Source organism: Lutjanus erythropterus, chromosome 20, assembly GCF_056507025.1.
Source record: "Lutjanus erythropterus isolate fLutEry1 chromosome 20, fLutEry1.hap2, whole genome shotgun sequence".
Lineage (NCBI taxonomy): Eukaryota > Metazoa > Chordata > Actinopteri > Lutjaniformes > Lutjanidae > Lutjanus > Lutjanus erythropterus.
Window position 1 is genome coordinate 20,074,610 of NC_139336.1, and position 19,967 is coordinate 20,094,576.

General features: G+C 36.8%; 2 protein-coding genes across 2 annotated transcripts; one reads left to right on the forward strand and one right to left on the reverse strand.

Annotated features, from left to right (window-relative positions):
- The first annotated feature begins 1,382 nt into the window (after positions 1-1,382).
- Positions 1,383-6,451, forward strand: brf2 (BRF2 general transcription factor IIIB subunit). The gene is made up of 4 exons (XM_084745863.1): positions 1,383-1,718; positions 3,383-3,442; positions 3,535-3,856; positions 5,601-6,451. The coding sequence occupies exons 1-4, from the start codon at positions 1,571-1,573 to the stop codon at positions 6,418-6,420; spliced, it is 1,350 nt and encodes a 449-aa protein (XP_084601989.1). The 5' UTR covers positions 1,383-1,570; the 3' UTR covers positions 6,421-6,451.
- Positions 6,452-12,676: 6,225 nt separating this feature from the next.
- prlhr2b (prolactin releasing hormone receptor 2b) lies at positions 12,677-15,609 on the reverse strand. The gene is made up of 2 exons (XM_084746060.1): positions 15,176-15,609; positions 12,677-13,503 (listed from the first exon to the last, which is right to left on the reverse strand). The coding sequence occupies exons 1-2, from the start codon at positions 15,607-15,609 to the stop codon at positions 12,870-12,872; spliced, it is 1,068 nt and encodes a 355-aa protein (XP_084602186.1). The 3' UTR covers positions 12,677-12,869.
- Between the last annotated feature and the right edge of the window lie 4,358 nt (positions 15,610-19,967).

Below are 19,967 nucleotides of genomic sequence, written 5' to 3' on the forward strand. Positions count from 1 at the left end.
CTTGTCTTCTCATGAAGCCTATCTTCACCAATGAAAGGGAAAAAAAATCCTGTAAATGACTGAGAAAAAAAAATTCAAATAATGATAAACTTTCTCCATCAAGCAGAAACTTTTTCAGAATGACTTAGTGTCTGAAATTAATGACTTACTAACTCAAAATAACAAGAAAATCATTATTTTGAAACAGTTTCTCATATTGTTTTATAGGATTTTCTTTTATGACATTGGTCAAAGGTGACACACTTAAGATTAATACATTTAAGGATATAGATTAAATACACACCAAACATTTTAGGTCCAGACATATTTTGAACATTTGCATGTTTTGTTATTTTGGCTCTGTACCTAAGTACATAGAATCTAAAATTAAATAATGGCTTAGTTCAACCTCTCAGGTTAAATTTGTGGGTATTTTCAGACGTATCAAGTGAACCATGTAGTAATTAAAGTCATGTGACAGACAATTTCAGAGCAACAAAAGTTATATAAATTAAGTTATTCCTATAAACCTGACTAAAATGGTCACATTTATTACCTGGTTACAGATTTTTTTTAGTTTGATGACCAGATAATATATACCCTCATACTAAAGCTGAATATCTGCACTTGAAACTCTTAAACATTGTTTAATTTTATATCCAATGTGATGAAGGACAGAGAAGATTTTGTCATAGTCCAAATACATATTGACCGACCAGGACACTCAGTGGTCACTTTATTAGGTACATTTGTACAATCTAATTTAATCAGCACAACCATACATTCTGCCTTTATGTTGCTTATAATGTTATTTTTTTTTACACTATTATAGAGGTTTTGATTCAATTATATGTTTTTCCATTGAGCTCATAGTTGCTGGTGGTGTTGTACTGAACTGCTTTATATTCAGAGATGTTTCTAAGATTCTGCCTGCCTCATGTATGTAAAGACAGATGACAAAAAAATATAAACACCTAAATATATAATTATAGTTCAGTACAACACTGCTTTAATTAGGACATTAGCAATGAATATGATTAAAGTTACACAGTTCCAACTTTGTCAAAAGAACATTACAAACTTGATAAAAGTAGAATTTGTGGCAGAGATGTCTGAGTTGCATTAGATTGTACAGGTGTATCTAATAAAGTGGTGTGTACAACCTCCTTACATTGAGGATGTTTAGAAGTTTAAGAATGTGTCTCTTCAAAAAGAAAAGTTGTAAAGAAGACATTAAAACGAAGAAACTGGTGAAATATCTGTACAATATTAGATTATGTAAAAACCTAAATTACTGTCAAAATGAACATTAATACCAAACAATAGAGGGCAGCAATACGCCAGTCTGCCTGATCCAGAGAAGAAGAGGTAGGAACCATTGTTCAGAACGGTGTGTCAGCCCGGACACATTCTACTCGCCCACATCACACCGGCACCAACGTTTATTGGTCGTTTACCAGCTGATTACAGTTTATTAGTGGGGATGTGGAGCTCGTTAGTGCGTTTGAGGTGGTAAAGTTGATTTAACACCTGTTTATATCGCTGGTCGTCAGTTGTCTCTCCGCGGCGGTGCTGTCAGTTAGTCTGTAAGATGTCTGCTGCGGGTTTGGTCTGTCCGGGATGCGGCTCTTCAAACATTGTGGACGATGATCTGTACTCTCAGGTCCAGCTGGTGTGCGTGGACTGCGGCTCCGTGGTGTCCGAGGGACTGCTGGCCAGTGAACCGGTCGGAGGGTCAGGTACGGAGGCTTCACGGTGGTCCATCTGTCCGGTCAAAACCCAGAAGGAACGGTTCACTGGAATTACTAAAACATATTATCTCACTTACTTCGAGATAGTGTTTTTTTTGTTAACTTTATGACATAAGCTGTTTGAGAGTTCATTATGAATTTTGTTTGAGCTGCTCACGGTATTGAAAATGTTTTTTAAAAGTAAGAACATCATCGATTGTTGTTTTTTTTTTTCTATGAAATATATAAAAATGCGAAAAATGCTCATTTCGGTTTAACAGAGCCCGAAGTGACGCTTGCAAATTGCACGAACACTGTTCCTGCAAAGAGATGATGCTCTTATTTATTAATTTTTTTTTGTCAGTAGTGTGGTTGCAGTCCCATTCACTTTCATTTTATTGAGGAGAGATTTTAGTTAAAGCTATCTAACTCTGAAACTATCGACTCCATGAAGATAATTAGGCATCACCTGAGGTAAATGAGAAATAGATGTTTTGTCATTTGTGTGAACTGACCCTGACCAGGCGGCAAGGAGGCAAAAAAAATAAATAAAATAACTGTAGGCCCCATTTACTGGCCTGTTAGTGGTAGTTTCTCTTAAACACATATTTATTTGGACTATTAACCATGTTAATTTTGTTAAAGGACACTTAAGACAGGTAAAAATGCAGGGCTGCTTTAGGGTCTTTATTATTTGAGTTGACAGATTGTGCTTTAATGTTTTTTTCCAAACAAATGTGCAATTAATCAAATTACCACACATCTGGAGCACAGAGCAATTTGGAACTTGAATTTCACAGGATTCAAAAGTAAACTTCAGTACTCAAAAAGGAAACTAAATTGTCCTCTGCTTCGTATAAACCAAAAAGAATGATGTGTGCTGTTTTATATGAAGTGACTCAGATGAGTGACAGTGATTCTTGTAGCTAACGATAAGCTTTTTATACCAAAAAAGTGTAGAAACACACATTTGCAGTGCTGTCTTAGATATTGTGTATGCTTGTCTGGTGTGTTTTTGATTTAAAGAGATGGTTTAGGTTATTTGAAGTGGAGCTGTGTGAGGCACTTATCCATAGTTAATGTATCACCTACACTAGATCGGCACGTCCCCAGTTTGAAGAAGCAGCTGGATTCCTTGTGCAGGAAGCTCAGCAATGTACTGCTGCAGACGAAAAGGGGCTACCAAAAGAGTCTGTATCAGTTTAAATGTATGCTATATTTAGAATATTTTCAGCATTTTATCTTGCTGTCTGACAGCCTTTTCTGACAGGAAACCACTGTTATATAAACCAAATATCACTCCCTCCAAAGCAACCAGACTTCGTTGGCAAGGTCAGTACTTATGCGCTGCAGAACACAGGAGTTGCTGGTCTTCCCGTGGCTTGATCAGTTAGCTTGTGTTTTTGTGTGACTTCTGTGTTTTAAAGGCTTAGTGCAAATTCACAGAAATCACACAATAACACAAACAAACTAACTGATTGATTGAGTCGGTGGTAGAGTCTGGTAGCATGGACAGTATGATATTTAGGTTATGTAGCTGTGGTTTCTACATTGGTTGTTGCTGCATATACTGACTGTTGTATCTCTTCTAATCCCATCCTTCCAACAGTAACATTACAAGTACATTTTCCATTAGATTCTGTCCTTACGTTCACTCTATGTGCTCTTTACAGAAGTCAGCTATCACCGAACCACAGCTGTGACAAAAAAGCCATGTGTGAACCTGATAAAAGGTGAGATCTTCTCTTCAAAGGGAGCTCTTCCTTGTTATAGTGTATCCCACTGTTCACACATACGTCTGCCATCATTTGTTCTATTTCTGCAGGTCTGCAGCGTGTGAAAGCCATTTGTCGGATTCTCAGGGTCCACGGTGAGATCGAGGATCTCTCAGAGACTTATTACAACAAGGCCTACCAGCATGAAAGTTTCATTAAAGTTACCTTCCAGAAGAAGGAGGTTCTCGCTGGCTGCTGTGTGCTCGTCAGCTGCAGGCTGCTCAGTTGGCCCATTACCATGGGAACCATCAGCTGTCTGCTGGATGCTGACCCGATGGTGGTGGGAGTGGTTTATCAAGAGATGGTCAAGATTCTCAACATTGAGGCTCCGATCATCAGCATCACTGACATCATGGAGTCTCACAGTCAGGAGTAAGTGAAGAACATGGACTTCATGTTTTGGGGAGGTTTTGGAGGGGAACATGCAAAACTTCGCCAGAGCACCCTTATCAGAATTAGTTATCAGTTGAAAAGGGCATTCAAAGAGTAATTTTTTTTACATTGTAGAATGCTGATTGCTGATCTGAGATATTGAGAATTAGAAGAGCACTGTATAAGATTTGGGGGCATTTAGTGGGAATATATGACAGTAATGGAATATGGATATTCATAAGTCAGTCTCTCCATGATTTCACAGTGTTGTTTTGGATTGTTGTTGTCTAAAATGCCTCATTTCATGGCAGCTTTTCTAAAAAGTTGTGATACGTGTTGATGAAATTCCAGGAGCAAGTGAAAACTGCAATTGCAAATTTTCCTTGTACGTTAAAACCACATTGTTAGAAGTAACCTTACCAAAAAGGCTCAGGATTACAAAAATATGCTTTATTTGAAAATGAAGAGGAGCACCTGGGGAGAATTCAACAAAGACCCAATATCTGTTTAGAGGTCAATAATGACAAACCTTATGTTCTTTTAGAACCTGTGACGAAATTAAAAGCGCACACACACAAAATTTATAACATTGAGTCACTAAGACCTTCATGTATAATATTTCTGTGTGGGCCTGCTATAACTGGTGTAACTCATGGGAGGCTGTGATTGGTCAGATTTGCAGGAAAGTTGCAGTGATTGGACAAAATTGCAGGGTCACGAGGAATTCATGGGGATTGGTTGAATTTGCATAATTATTGTGATCTTATTATTGCACTTTCCTGGAGGGACTGATAAGCATGTTTTCATGAGTGTGTAATCAACTGAAAGCAATAATGTAAGAAAAGTCATAAAAGAAAAAAAAAGTCACAATAGAATAATTTGATTGGATGACATGTATATCTTTTAGCATTTGCTGACAGTCCATAGGACTCTCCGCTGAAAAGCTCAGGGTTGGGATTTTGAACTGCACTTTATCAGAGGTGCTGAAGCTAACATTTGTGTGGAAAATAAGTCCCACAGTAGTGACATGTATCCCTGACCAGAGACTAGTTTTGGTTTTCCACCTTAGAAGAAGAGCAGCAAACATCCGCTTCCCTAAACTTTGTCTCATCCGACTTGATCACAAGTGTCACGTAAATGTCAAAGCATTTCATTAATTAATAGCTGATTGTTCATTAAAATAGACATTAAAAATTTGTTTATAAATTAGTCTATTCATCCCTCAATAAATAGACTAAATTACAAATTCATTAATTAATTGATATTTTAATGAGAAAAAAATAGGAGTTATAAAAAGGATTTACAATTGGAATAATTAATCCATCAATAAGTAATTCAAATTAAAAAGATTTACAAAAACAAAATAAAATAGTCAGTGAGTGCATCATTAAAAATGCATTGATGGAATGAATTCACAAATGAATAATAATTTAAAAATGTATTTGTAAATGCATTTGAAGAAGAGAACTGGATTCACAAAATTAAGAATACAGGTTTCAAGCATTCACAACTGGACAGGGAGTATTCTTATTTGGTTAGCTTTGTTCAAAAACGTTAGGTAAAAGTTTAACTCTCTTTGAAGTGGTTGGACTTACAGGGACTCATCTGAAAAGCTATCAGCCAAAATAGAAAACCAGTCTAAATCATACATAAATACTTTAAATGATTCATTCCAGGCTCTGTTTTTCAAACAAGATTCAAAGATTGGGGCTATAAATACTGATAATGTTTTTCTTTCTGTCAGATACAAGATTAGCTCGCTTCACGTTCCTGAAGAATTGGCTGAGGACTCCAGGGACTTGACCAAACGTGCCATGGCCCTGGTGGAGCTGGCAACAGATACCTGGATTGTGACTGGCCGGCAGCCCGTCCCCATCATGATGGCGGCGATCTATTTGGCCTGGCAGTCCTTGAAACCCAACAAGCAGCGGCTGCGATTCTCTCTGGACAGATTCTGTCAGGTCGCCAAGGTGAAGAAGCAGAAGACTGCTTTGAAGAGAATCGCTGAGATGAAGGGGGTGCTGTGCAAGCTGGGGAAGGAGATTCCCTGGGTCATGGATGAGGTGACGCCAGATAATGTTGTTCAGCAGGTGGAAGATATTCTGAAGCACAGGTATACCCTGCTGAGGAGGGCTCTCAGGACCCACGAAGACACTCTGCAGGCGGAGTGTCAAGACTCTCCAACTGAGGACATTGTTCCCACCCAAACCTCTGAGCTTGTAGAGCAGACTCCAAACGCATCTTCGGTGGAGCAATGTGAGCTGAATACTGAAAAGGCCCAAGGAAATGGAAATGACGATCTATGTAAAGTGCCTGAGCTGCACAGCAACACTCAGCACAGCCCAGATCCAGCACCAAACTGGGGGAGGAGAGCGCTGTTTGCTCCCCCGTGTGTGATTCATGCTAAGAGGAGGAGAGTGCAGCAGCCTGAGCTCCAGGATGTGACTGGTTACGAGGAAATCTCAGACAGTGAAATCGACTCCTACATCCGCACTCCTCAGGAAGCTCGAGATTTTGCTCGGGCACAGAAGATGTTGTCCATGTCTGAGAGTGAGAAGTCATAAGCAATTATGTATAGAGACCAGTTCTGACTGCCGACCAGTCAGCTACTTTGTTATTTATTTATTTATAATATTTTTTCATTCTAATAAAATGTGTGATTAGCGAGATGTGATTTGCTATGCTGTATATTTTATTACAAGACTCCACTTCGCCCCACTTTTTATTATTGCTTTTAATTTATTTAACAGGGGCCATACACAACCACTGAGTTAGCTTTGTATGTACTTTACATCTGTGGTTCCTGGCCAGGTGGATACAGTATAATGAGGAATATGTTAGGAAAATGTGGACATACCTCAGTCTCACCCTGTCATTTTACAGTTTAAAATGTCCTATAACAGAGGTCTACTACCTCATCTACCACAGCCATTTTTTGCCAAAAAAAAAAAAAAGAAATCTGCCTGGAGCCGCAACTATTTTTCTCTCAAGACTTCCCTTTTTTTTAAATTTGACATCCATAGCCATGGGACACTCAAGAATAGCAACTGGTAAAATTTAAAAGGAAAAGACTTTTAGCCATAGATGAAGGCTGTGATGCACGTTTTAGTTGACGAAATGTGAAAACTGTTGTTTAATTGCTGTACAGACTATAGATTTTTGGAGACTATGTGAATCATTTTACAGCAGCGGCCTACAGCAGCCGTAAATGGAAAATGAAAATCTTCCACCATGAGCTACAGGTCATAACGACAACCGTTGTTCATTCCCCGATATTTTTTCGTTAAAGCCACAGGGAACCACCGGAGAGGAGCTAAAGAGCTGCAGGTTCTGAACCCTTGGTAGTCCTAGGACATTTATTTTTTGCCTTTGACCAATAATGCAAACTCATATTCCCTAACTTATATATTTTTTTTACAAATAAAATCTATAATGTATTGTTCATGTATTTCTGCAGTATTATGATCAAATGTTTTCCACATCATATATTTTATTTTGGTTATCCTGTCATTGGGTAATTTTCTCCTGACTGGCTTACTGTGCATAATAACTTTTTACAGACTGTGGGCGAAAGTCTAATTCCCCTTTACAGTAGCTCACTACAAGTTTACACTCAGGTAGGCAAACTCATTAAAATGCAATAAATAAGATAAGTGTATATCATGGAACAGTGGTGTTAGAATCTGTCAGAGAACACTAAAAATGGGCTTTTGTGGCCAAAACTTACAAATTTTGGCGATTGGTTATATAAGCAAAAACAGACCTTTTTTTATGTAGTTTTATCCTCTAACAGATGATGTATCTATAATGTAATTTATTCTGCTGCTTAATTGCAATGTGAGGATCCCCAAATAACCCATTGTGAAATGCTTTTCTTTAAAAGGAAATATAACAATAAAATGGATGTGATTGCACACACCCACATTTATAATAGATCTTTTTCATCGAAGACATTTTGACATGTCACAGAAAGGAAATCACAGGTGGCTGAATTCAGTTTCGCTGCTGTAGTTTTCGGGGTCCTGGTATTCATGCTGGCTCACTGTCACATTGGCTCGACTTACTGGGACATTTGAAAAGAACTGATTCATTTTGAATGGTATCGGTAACACTTTCCTTTCCTTATGCCGGTCCTCCAATGAAGGCTTCATTGTGTTGACTGAATATCTACTTACTACTGAGAAGTTTCATAGCGTCTGAAAAATTTTATTAGGTATTACTTCTCATTTATCAATTCACTAAAAATGCTGAAATACTGAAAAGTAAGACAGCCTGGATACTGTGTGACTGAATACACAATTAAAACCTAACAACCTCCTTTCATTGCCACGGTACATGATGTAATTGTAAAATTCTTCAAAGTGAGGAGTAGCTATGCAGTGCTAGATTGACAACAGCTCCTGAGATTTATGAAGGTTAATATTTTATTGTGTTTCAGAGTGTGCAGAGCTGTTCTGGAGTATGATCTAGGACATAGATGATGCTGTAATGTTACACACTGCAGTGTAGAAATTCAGCTTCTGCATGTATAGAGCATAAATGAGATTAAGCAGCAAACCCAGCATTCAGGCCCAAATTTAAATACACTCAACTAAGATTTTGGAGCACTTTTTTAAACAAAAATGCAAATGTAATGAACAGAAACTGCAGAATTAACATAATTCAACTGCAAGAAATTGTTTGCACGCACCAAGCATGCTGAAACGACCAAGGAGAGCCATAAATTCTCACTTTGTATCAATGTCCTACATGGGTCTATTTGCTATGCAGAAAACACGTCTGTCCTCTCCACTATTTAATTAGTAAAATCAGCGGTGTAATCCCACTCTGACCAAGTTGGATATAATTTCATTCCATGTCCCGCCAGTCGTGCGGTTACATAGATCTGAAGCAGATAGGACATTTGATCTCTGTATTTTTATTCACAGATTTCCACAGTGTATTGTTAGTACACGCTACAGATCAAATGATGCCTTTTTAACCACATACTATATACATAATTTACAAACAGTTCAGTGGTAATAATAGGACAGAATTCAGTGTATACAGAGGTTCTCAATTTTTTTCACATGCCAAGGACCCTTTTATGTATGTACCTTGGAATAACACTTCTACTCAGTCATGTGAAAACACAAGAGAAAAGTAAAATAAAATACAGATTCTGATTATTCTAAATAATATACATAATATTATAAAAACATAATAAACATAAAAAGACAATAATAATACCTGAATATGATAGAGAGATACAGTTTCCGCCATTAAAGTGTGACGTGTAGGCGATGCATTTTTAACTGGCTAGAGTAAGAGTTATATTTAATAAGACTTATACAGATTATTAGATTAGATTGTAATCTATGAGCTAGAGGTGGAACAATATACTGGTTAACTGATGTTATCGGTTGGGCTCTTATTGGCTATCACAGCTATATTCATCTAACAACAACAACAATATCAGCATATTTTTAAACAACATAATGCAGATTGTTTTTATTTGTTAGTTTAATAGGCAGTATTTTATGCATATTTGATACTTTTTCTTAATTCCAGTTTAGTATATACATGTATTTGACTGTATTTGTGTTTTTCATTTAACTGTTAAATATCCAGCCTTGCATAACTTTGTCACTAGTGCTAATCACTTTAGAGGGATCATTGCAAAAAATTAGTGTCTATATTCTGTATATTATTTTATGTATAAAGAATATCAGCAGATATATTGATATCAGATTTTCTTTTTACTCCCTAATATCGGTATCATCATCCCCCAAAACATCTAAGGCCCTGCTATGAACTATTTTAGATTATAATTTTGTTGTTGTTGTTGTTGTTGGACTAGAAGCCCTTTGTAAACAAACAAATGCATGAATGAATAAATATTTTTTTAATGTCACGATTAAATGAATGAATCTACAAACTTTTAATGGAGTGCCACTGACCCCTCTCACAGAACCACTGGTATACAACCATTCAGTCACTGAGGCCCTTCATACAAAAAAATAAAAAAAAATAAATGGCAATGGGGAAATACCAAGAGAAAAAACCACCACACCTCCACACCACCGTGGAGCACAGTGACAGCAGCACTTCAAACTTGATGACTTTGTTGTGACTGCTGCAAAGATGAATCTGCCTGCAGGAAAGAGATCAAATATGCATACAGAGAATACAAACAGGAGACATGAAAGCGGTAATGCAAAGTAAATAATGGAGCTGGAATGAAACCACTGAAAACAACCAGCTTGTTATCAGTTCCTGATGGCACACGGGTAAAATGTGGATTTTCTGAGTATTTCAAGACTACAAAGTTTGCGTCATTTATGATGAAATCAGTCAGTTGAACTTACAGTACACTAATAAGCCATAGCAAGCTGTACTTTCTATCAAATTAGACAAAAACTAGAAATAATACTTAATTATTACTTATTACTTATTTAAATACTTCCTTATTTGTTACACAGCTACACACAATTATAGGCTAATTACATCCCATACACCCAATGGTGCACTAATAAGACATGACAAGACATACTTTGTATCAAATTAGAAAAAAACAGAACCATTATGTGAAGTGGATTGTTTCCCACTGTTAGAAATTAGACTTTATTAGAGGGTAATTAAGGGACACATTGCAACAGAACTGTACTGTAAACTAAAGTGATATCACATATCAAAAACAATATGTGAACCAGATCTACCCAGTAAAGCTGGGTAGAGCTAGAAGAATATTTTCTCAATGGGTGACTGCACAGACTAAACAGTAATTAATAACAGTAATACTGTAGACAGATAATGTGATTTGATCGAGGAAGTTTGCATCAGTTTTGGCTTCTCTGACAACTGTATAGGACTAATCTAATCTTATCTAATTTTTTTCTGGTTTTCATCTAATTTGATACAAAGTATGTATGGTATATCTGTGCTTGTTTACTGGTTAATAAACAAAATATATTTCCAGCTTGTCCACTTTAATTAAAAGTACAGCTTATTGTATCTTATTAGTGTGCTGTAAAATAGAGACCAATCAATTTTGCATGTTTTCATCAAATCTCAAGAAAAACACAGAAGCAATCATCACTCTACAATGTTTTCTCTCTCTCTCTCTCTTTTTTTTTTTTTTTTTACAGCCAATGTACAACTCTATCAGAAATAATTTGATAAATTATATGTTAAGGTGCATATTCATCAGCTACACCCGTTTTAAGAAAATTAAAGCCCCGGGAAACAAGTTCATGAATTTAATCTATTCAACAGGGCTCTAAGAAGGAGCGCCGCATGAGGATTTGTTCTGACATCAGTGCCCTGCTGAAAACATCTGCAGTGACCATCTCTTTAATATTTAATCTGCAATATTATAAAGACTACCGTCTAGACTTGCTCTGTATCAAAAGTGCCCTGAGAAAACATCTGCCATGATTTGACACCATATAAATTAAACTGACTAGACTTGACCATTTCCAAACACAATTTGAACTGACAGCCTCATTTTCTCTTCAAATTCAATAGAGCTGCAGTTCATTCATGATGCACCACTCTTATCTGTCTTTTCTAGGTCATTCTACATTTGTATCCTCATTCATTTATTAAAGAAAAGCTGACAGCCTTAAGATCTCATCTTTCATACTGCAAGGTCTGTATCTTTCTATTAAAAATACTGCAAAACAAATCTTCATAATTTCATACATTGCAGATGTGAGGCATATGTTAAATATTTCCATCTGGTAATATGACCTCTTTGTCCACTGACACACGACATTCCTGTCAGTTGGTTAGAAGATGAAAGTCGTAGCAGCAGTCACATTGTGAGATGGTTATTCTTAATTTCTGACACTGTCAGAATTTTGGTCACAAGACCATGGCAGCGTGGAACCTCTCTCACAGTGTGACATAGAGCCAACATTTTGAAACCATGACCAAAGATATCATCACGTTTCTTTCCTGTTGGTTATCTTTCATCTGGAATAGCTCAATACCACAGTGTATACTCAGCTTAATACATGAAAACAGTTTGAAAACTACGGCCTGGTATTCATAGTCACCACAGGATAAATCATGATGTTACTAGTGATCCACTTACTATCTAATGTTAACATGTCTTCTTATACTGATGACAAATGACAGATTGCCATGAAACACTGAGCACATTTATGCTTCCCAGAGGATGAACCCTCACAAGTTTTGGACTCTGGAGCTTGAGCTTTCCCTAGGACAAAAACCTCTGGTCGAATTACCAACTCCAACACTAACATTAGATATCTAGCAGCTAGGCTGCAATTAAAATTGTGGACATTCATGTTCCTCAGAGGATAAACACTCTTGATTGCAATAACCAGCTGACACCAGCTACCAAAGTTTTTTAATTGTCACCACTGTAATGTTTAAGTTTCGCTTGACCAACACTATAGTCTGTGACAAAGCAGTTTGAAAAATGATGGTCTGATTTTCATAGTCTCCAGTGGATAGTTATAATGTTACTACTGAACCACTGACCTTTTATCTAGTGACAATGTGTCTTGTTATAGGGTGCTAATGTTAAAGTCCAAGAGGCAGCCATGAAATTTACTGGGCACACTTATGCCTCCCTGAACATGAACCCTGTCCTGTTTTGGATCCTCTATGGGCTTTCTCCTGGTGACAACCTCTGTCAAATAATCAATTTTTATACAAGATCTAATGGCTAAATTGCAATTGTTGATATTCACGATCCACAGAGGATGAACAATCAACAAATGGAGTCTCCTTCAAAGTGTCTGCTTTTTAATTCCCACTCTAGTGGGGAGATCACCTTTAAACTGACTGAACACCTTCATGCTGCCCAAAAGCTTGACCTCTCCTCAAGAGGTCAGTCGGCCATCTTTAATGGCTGGACTGCCATGAAAGTTTCTGTTGATTTTACTGGTGGCCGGAGGATCAACTCCGTTTGCTTGGTGACACACCAACATTTCCACTTGTAGTCAAGATGATTCAGCAACTCACACTAAAATGATGACAAAGGAGTATCTTCAGCAGGTAATTACAAGACGACACTGGCAGCACAGTGATTGGCAGGTACTCCAATGCGACGATGGCACTTGAACATCTTACGCAACTCTGCGCGGAAGCGGTCATGTAGCCAAGCATAGAGGAAGGGGTTACAACAGGATGAGCTCATGGCACACAGGTGGCACAGCAGTTGGATGAGCAAAAAGTAGCGCTTGTTAATGAGGTGAATGTCTATATCTCGCAGCACATTGAAGACATGAATAGGAAGCCAACACACTGCAAACGCAGACACCAGGAGCGCAACCAGGCGAAAGATCTTCCTCTTACGGGCTTGGTGAGCACCTGCTTGGTCTTGTGTCCTGTGGCCTGGTGCGACACAGTTTCTCAGTTTGACAGTGATACAGAGATAAGACACAAAGACAGCTGACAATGGCAGGACATACGTAACCAGCAGGGTGCTGTACGCATAAGCACGCCTTTCCTTCTCCTGACCCAACCAGAATTCCTCACAGATGGTGAAGCCTTCATCTTTGAACTCTACGTGATAGGTGTGGACGACCGCGGGAGCAACCAGCCCACAGGACAGGAGCCAGATCCCAGTGAGGACGGAGGCACAGGTAGCCACAGTGGTGCGCTTCTTCAGGGGATGAACCGTCGCATAATATCTGCAATTAAAAAAAGACTTGGGCTTTCTAATAAAAGTACAGGTCTCATGTTTAATTAATGCATGATTTATCAAGAAGTCCTGCAGCACAAATCTAATAAAAGTCACTTTTGGGCTATGTGACTGTGTAAAGGTCCAGTCTGTAAGATTTACGGGGATTTTGGGGCTGCGATGTTGTGGCGATATGTTTCTACAGTCGCCCAGAACGGACAAACCAAGAACTTGCACTACATATGGCCTTTTAAAATTTTTTTTTTTACATGCTTGGCAGAGGAGGGTGAGGTGAGGAGCATTCACTTCATTGCAGTCTACAACCCCACTGCTATGCAACTAAATCCTACGCATTGTTTCTTTAATGAATGTTGAATTAGTTCATTGCCTCTAAACTGTAACTGCACAAAATCTTATTTAATTTGCCTTTTCAAACACCAAACTGTATAATAATGATACTGATTATGTATTTTTAAATAACACCTTTTATAAAAGCTCTGCAGCAAAATGTGCTTTACATGACAACTGCAATGATTTGTTGTCAATTATGTTTTAAATAATTTTTCAATCAAAACTGTCAAACATTTACCATTTCCAGCTTCGTATATATAATGATTTGCTGCTTTTCTTTGTCATTTATGAAATGAACAGTCTTTGAGGGTTTTTGATCTGTTGGATGAACAAAAGAAGCAATTTGAAGATGTCGCTCTGGGAAATTGTTTTGAGTATTTTCATGTTTGTTTTGCTCAGAAAGTTTGAATTGTTTGAGAGCAAAACTGCAGAAGGATGCTTTGCTGTCGCTGTTTGTATTTCTGGAACAGCGAGCTGCAGATCTGTGGATCTGTGGTCTGCCGGGAGACAAGTCTTTGCAGCACATACCTGACTGTTTTTTCCATCTGTGCAGAAAGTATAAAGATGCATAATTTGGTTCTATGCCTAGTCCCATCAGGAACATACTGCTGCAAGCCCAAATTATCTTGCATCTGGTCTTTTGTTTATGAATCAACAAACAGATTTACAAGCCTGCCAAACTGTGAAAATTAAATAAGATTCAGCTGTAAAGTATTGTTAATTAATGTATGAATTAACTCTTAATTAAAGTCTAAAATTCATTGATCTGTTAAGTGAGATAATAAAACCCCACTCAATGATGAATATTAAGCCAGAGGAGTCTGTTGCATTATGTATTATGCACCAAATCCTGATGAATCATATTTTAGTCATGAATTTATTGAACATGAGTGTTGAAGCTTGTTGAAGCGTTACTATTACAAGTAAGTAAGAGCTCATCAATCAATCTATGTGCACGTCGCCATAATTTCTATGGAGTATAAATGAAACATAATGACAGATATTGTCAGGATTTCCTAGGTGTCTAATTTCTGCCTTCTAATTACATAGAAAGGTGAGTAATGAAGTATGTAAAATGAGTGAAATAATTATAATGTGAAATTAATTATACAGGGAGTGAATTGATGTTAATTATCCTCTATATAATTACAATCTTGAGCTTGAGGTCTAAATCAGTTTCTTAAGAGATTCTTGGCTAAAATGGCAGCACAAAAGCAGCAGAGACACTAAACTGAAGAGGACTGAAGGGAAAAAAAATCTTAAAAAACAATTCAAAATGTCATTTGAGATCTGAGTGACATAATTCCTGCAGTGCAAAGAGATCAACCCACCTGTCCACAGCAATTGCAGTGAGTGTGAAGACTGAAACATAGACTGTGACTGGCTGGATGAGGAACACCAGGTAGCACATGTGGCGGCCAAAGACCCAACCGCGTGGGTTGAAGGCGTAGGCGAGGGTAAATGGGACGCAGGTAACACACATGAGCATGTCAGAGAAGGCCAGGTTCCCGATGAAGAAGTTGGTGACATTGTGCATCTTGCGGGTTCGGCAGATGACATAAAGGAGCAGGTAATTCCCAAAGACGCCCACTGCTACGACGAGCACATAACAGGGGATGATGAGGGGCTTGAAGGTCTGCAGCAGGGCCACATCTGCAAACTGGGAGCTGTGGTTGGTGGAGCTGTTCTGTACCGCAACCTCATAAATGTGTCCATCTGTCTGCTCTCCCGCGCTGCCAGCCAGGCCGCTGTGATTACCTTCCATGGCAGCAGAGCTCAATCTGTCCAAAACACAGTAACACAAGTTTGCAGCTGTTATTACACAACATTAACAATTTTTCTAAAGGCCAAATATCAATCAAATTAGTGCATTCGATCCAAGAGTGCATGTGAAATTCAAATAACACTCAGATAAAAACAGGTCATGACATTTACTAAGTGAAAGACCATTACTGAATGCTTTTACCAACACCAACACATTCTCTCTAATAAGAGGCAAAGAGCACTTTATTAAAGGGTTTGTAATCATGAAGGCATTTGAATGTGATTTGCTAAAACAAGCAGCACAACACTATGCATCTTCCTCTAAGATGTACATATGGAAAACATCACATCAGAGGATTGTGACTGCAGAGGACAATCGGTGCTCTATTAGTGAGATTACAGAGCAGCTGTTAGCATCAGTGGAATATTTAATCAACATGGCTGCGGTGCTGGAATTCTAAGCATTATAATAACCAGTAAACAGTCTTTTACTCGCTCATTATTATTGTCACTCTGCGGATAATGAATGCAGAAAATATTAAAGCAAGATCAAATTGTTGTCCTTTTGCTGTGAGATTTTCTAAATATTAAATCTCCAGTGCAAAATCACTTCAAAGCATGATGAATTTGAGGACAGCTTGCTGATGCAGCCTCTGGAATTTGACCTTGCTTTTGCTTTCGTAAAACAATAAATAATATGTAAAGCATTTTATCAGGTCAAGATAATGTGGAACAAAAGCTGCCGTTTAGCGTAGAGTCCAGCACTGGGTTGCACATGCGCCACATAACCCACAAAAAGTTGTATAACAGGTAAAAACATATTTATATAAATTCATGGGTACAAACATGAGTAAAAATGAACTACTTAAGTCATGGGTCGTGAGCAGGTGCAGCAATAATATAGCACAATACAATAATATGTTTTTCCCAGGAGAAGTAAGAAATTAAAATGATTGTGCAGTATTTTGGAGTACTTTCGAAGTTTGTTTGTTTGTTTGTTTGTTTTGTTTGTTTGTTTTTTTAGTCTAACTAGCTACTAGGATTTTATTGTGAAAGCCTATGACACAACCTTTGACCCCACATCCTGCATAATAATGGGACATCACTGTTTGATTTGACAGCAATGTTTACGACATTGTGGATAGTACAAGTTGGACATTTGTGAGAAACTAAGACATTTAACACTTAACATCTAATTTAGTCAAATGTCTCATTATTCGATTAACACATAACTGTGACTGATTGCAGAATTAGAAGTACAAGATGGGGACAAAATAATCTTAAAACATTTGACTGTTAAAACACTGACAAACTGTTGTGAAGCTGTTTTGAATTTTTCTTGTGATTTTTGTGATGATTCATCTTGATTGTCGTCTTTCACAGCCGTAGCTTGTGCTGGTTTTTAAATGTCTCGTTAAGAGGTACTTGCAAAAGTGGTTTTCCTATGTTTTGCACAAAATTCCATTACAATATTTTAGATCTTTTCCTCTTGCCACGCACTGCATCATTTACAACTGCAGCATCAACAGCGACCGTTTGGCCTCTCAACAGTATAGCTTTCATGTTGTTGAAAGGTTTCTGTTAAAACACAACTTATTAGGAATTTATTCACATGAAATTCATTCCCACTACAGTTCATGCAAAGACTTGTGACCAACAGCTTATCATGATATTCATGAACAGTGAGTGAGAGAGATTTGATTAAAAACTAATCAGAGATTTCGTCTTCTGCTTGTTGACTGTTACTGAAGATTGTAATTATCACAGGAGGATAAAAGGCTCAGTGTTTAAGACGAGGTCACATGATCAACATCTACTGTGTGAACATATACAGTACAGTAAGTGCAGAATTCTGCAGCAAACTCCACCATATATTGCCTTTAAATGTAAAAAAAAAAACATTAATTGTGTATTACCACATATGTATGACATGGCTTACACTTATTATATACTTATATATATTGTCTTTTGATGCATGGTTAGTACAAGGACGCTGAACCCATTTTATAGACTAACCACTGCTGTTTATCAGCGGAATCATTCTGCTGAAATTTGAAATTCAGCTTAATAAGCAAAATAAGTACTTACTTCTTTGACTATGAAATGGTCATATATAGTAAGCACTACATGGTAAATGTTTTTTATGTATGTCTTTCTATGGTCTTTTTACAGTGATTAAAAACTCTGTTTATTGGCATTATTTATAGATTCCTTTCTATATTAGCTCAATGGCATCATGATTTGTTATTTGTATGTTACTGCAGGTTTTTTCTTCTTTTTTGTTTTTGTGTCTAACAAGTTGCTCTGACAAATTTCCCCTAGTGGGATTAATTAAGTTGCATTGAATTGAATTGAATACATTCCAATCATAGAGCACCCTGCTGAAGAGGTTAGTTGTTTTAAAAATGTAGGCACTTACATAAATAGTCACCTTAATATTAAAAATATCATAGATCATGTTTTTTTTTAAATAATCTATAGGGGTAATACCTACTCAGGAAGCTTAATGACTTTGGGGTGACACAGAATCTGTTGGAAAGCATCTTTTCTGTACGGACACCTCTGTACATCATGTACTGAGTGAAAGCACCTGACTTAACAGGTGATGGGACCCATCCTTTGTTTCCTCAGATTGGCATGAGTCACCAAAAATGTCTACAAGAAATCATCAAATTATTAATCTAAAATACACTGTCACATGTCAGGGTTTGTCAGGTTGCTTTGAACTGTAGTCAGTTACTGAATACATATTACATTGGAATTTTTGTAATTAGTAACTTAATGCGTGGAATTAAACAAGTAATCTTAATCTTATCTCTTGGATTACTTCAAAATCAAACACTGAAAATGTTGCACCTCAGCTGCAAAAAATGGATGCAGCCACAAAAGTTTGACCTCGACAAATATTATTTTTTCATCTTTAAACATCTAAAAAAAATTCATTGCAAATAAAATGCATTTTGCATATTCAACATTTACATACTGTCAAATACTCTTAACAATAACAGTAAGAGGAGCACTTACTCAACATGACCGTCTTCCATTTTCAGGGTAAATTAAAGGGAATAAAAACATATCCATTAATCATGATTAAAAATACTCTATAAATGAAATATTACTTAAGTCACAATTAAAAAAATAAAAATAATAAAAAATCTTTGCTAAAATTTTGACCATATATATATCATATTTGTATTCAAAAATGTAATCAAGTAATCCTTAATAAAGTAACTATTATCTAATTACACATTTTTCAACTATAATCGGGGTTGATCATATTTATAGTTAGTAATTTTGTAATCCGATTACAGAATCAGAATTACATGTTATTACCCAACCCTGTCAGTTGTACAGGACAGCTCCTCTTAGCACACCTCGTGCTGAATTTGTACATTTGTTTTTTGTTTGCAGAATTTTAGCGTTTTGTACTTTTAGTAATAGCACTCTTATATGTATATATATATAATAACTCTCCCATTTGAATTGCCTATAATTGATCTCTAAGCTTATTCATCATTTATTTGTTGATAATCCATGTTGATGGCTGTCAAGATAATTTTCCACACTGTGGACAATAAAGTTCTAATATAACCTGACCAAACAAACTATTATGATCCTGGATATTACAATGGAAAAAATAATAATAGAGTAATAAAAATTCAACATATTAGTGTTTTCCCCTCTTTTATTCCTTTGGAATAGATTTATTCACGTTAACAGATTCTGCACCATCCTCAATCATATGAACACCATTTTTGAAGCTTTCTCCATCTCCTACATTATTTTTATTTGCATAATTCCACTTTATTACAGGAGTCTAGACCAAGGGCTCTGCATTAAAATGTCAAGAAGTCTTATATAATAGACCTCTGGCACATACAGCCATTAGAATCTAATGATATTTCTCTCAGTACACATTAGTTTAAAACAAAAGAAATGTGTACTTTTGAAAAAGATATGCAATCCTGGGTATGAAAATGACATAATATGAGCCCCATGCTTTACATGCATTATATGCAAATGGGAAATTATGCAGTTTATATACAATGTGACTTTTATGACATAAATATTTCACAGATCTGCATTTTAATGAGGATAATGTGAAAAGTGTGTGTGTCACTGTAACTGTTAAGAATATATTCACTACTTTATGACTGCCTGTAATTGTAGTTCTCTTCTATTCTGTTATTTTTGTTATCTGAGAAAAGATGCAACTGCTGCCTATGACCTGAAGCATACAAAAAATAAATTGGTAAACTCAAAGATAAAAAAAATCCCCCAGTAACTCACCTGTGGTGGTGTTTCTCAGTGTAAAGATGGGTTGAGTGAGTATGAAGAGTGGACGCTCCTTGTGCGCTT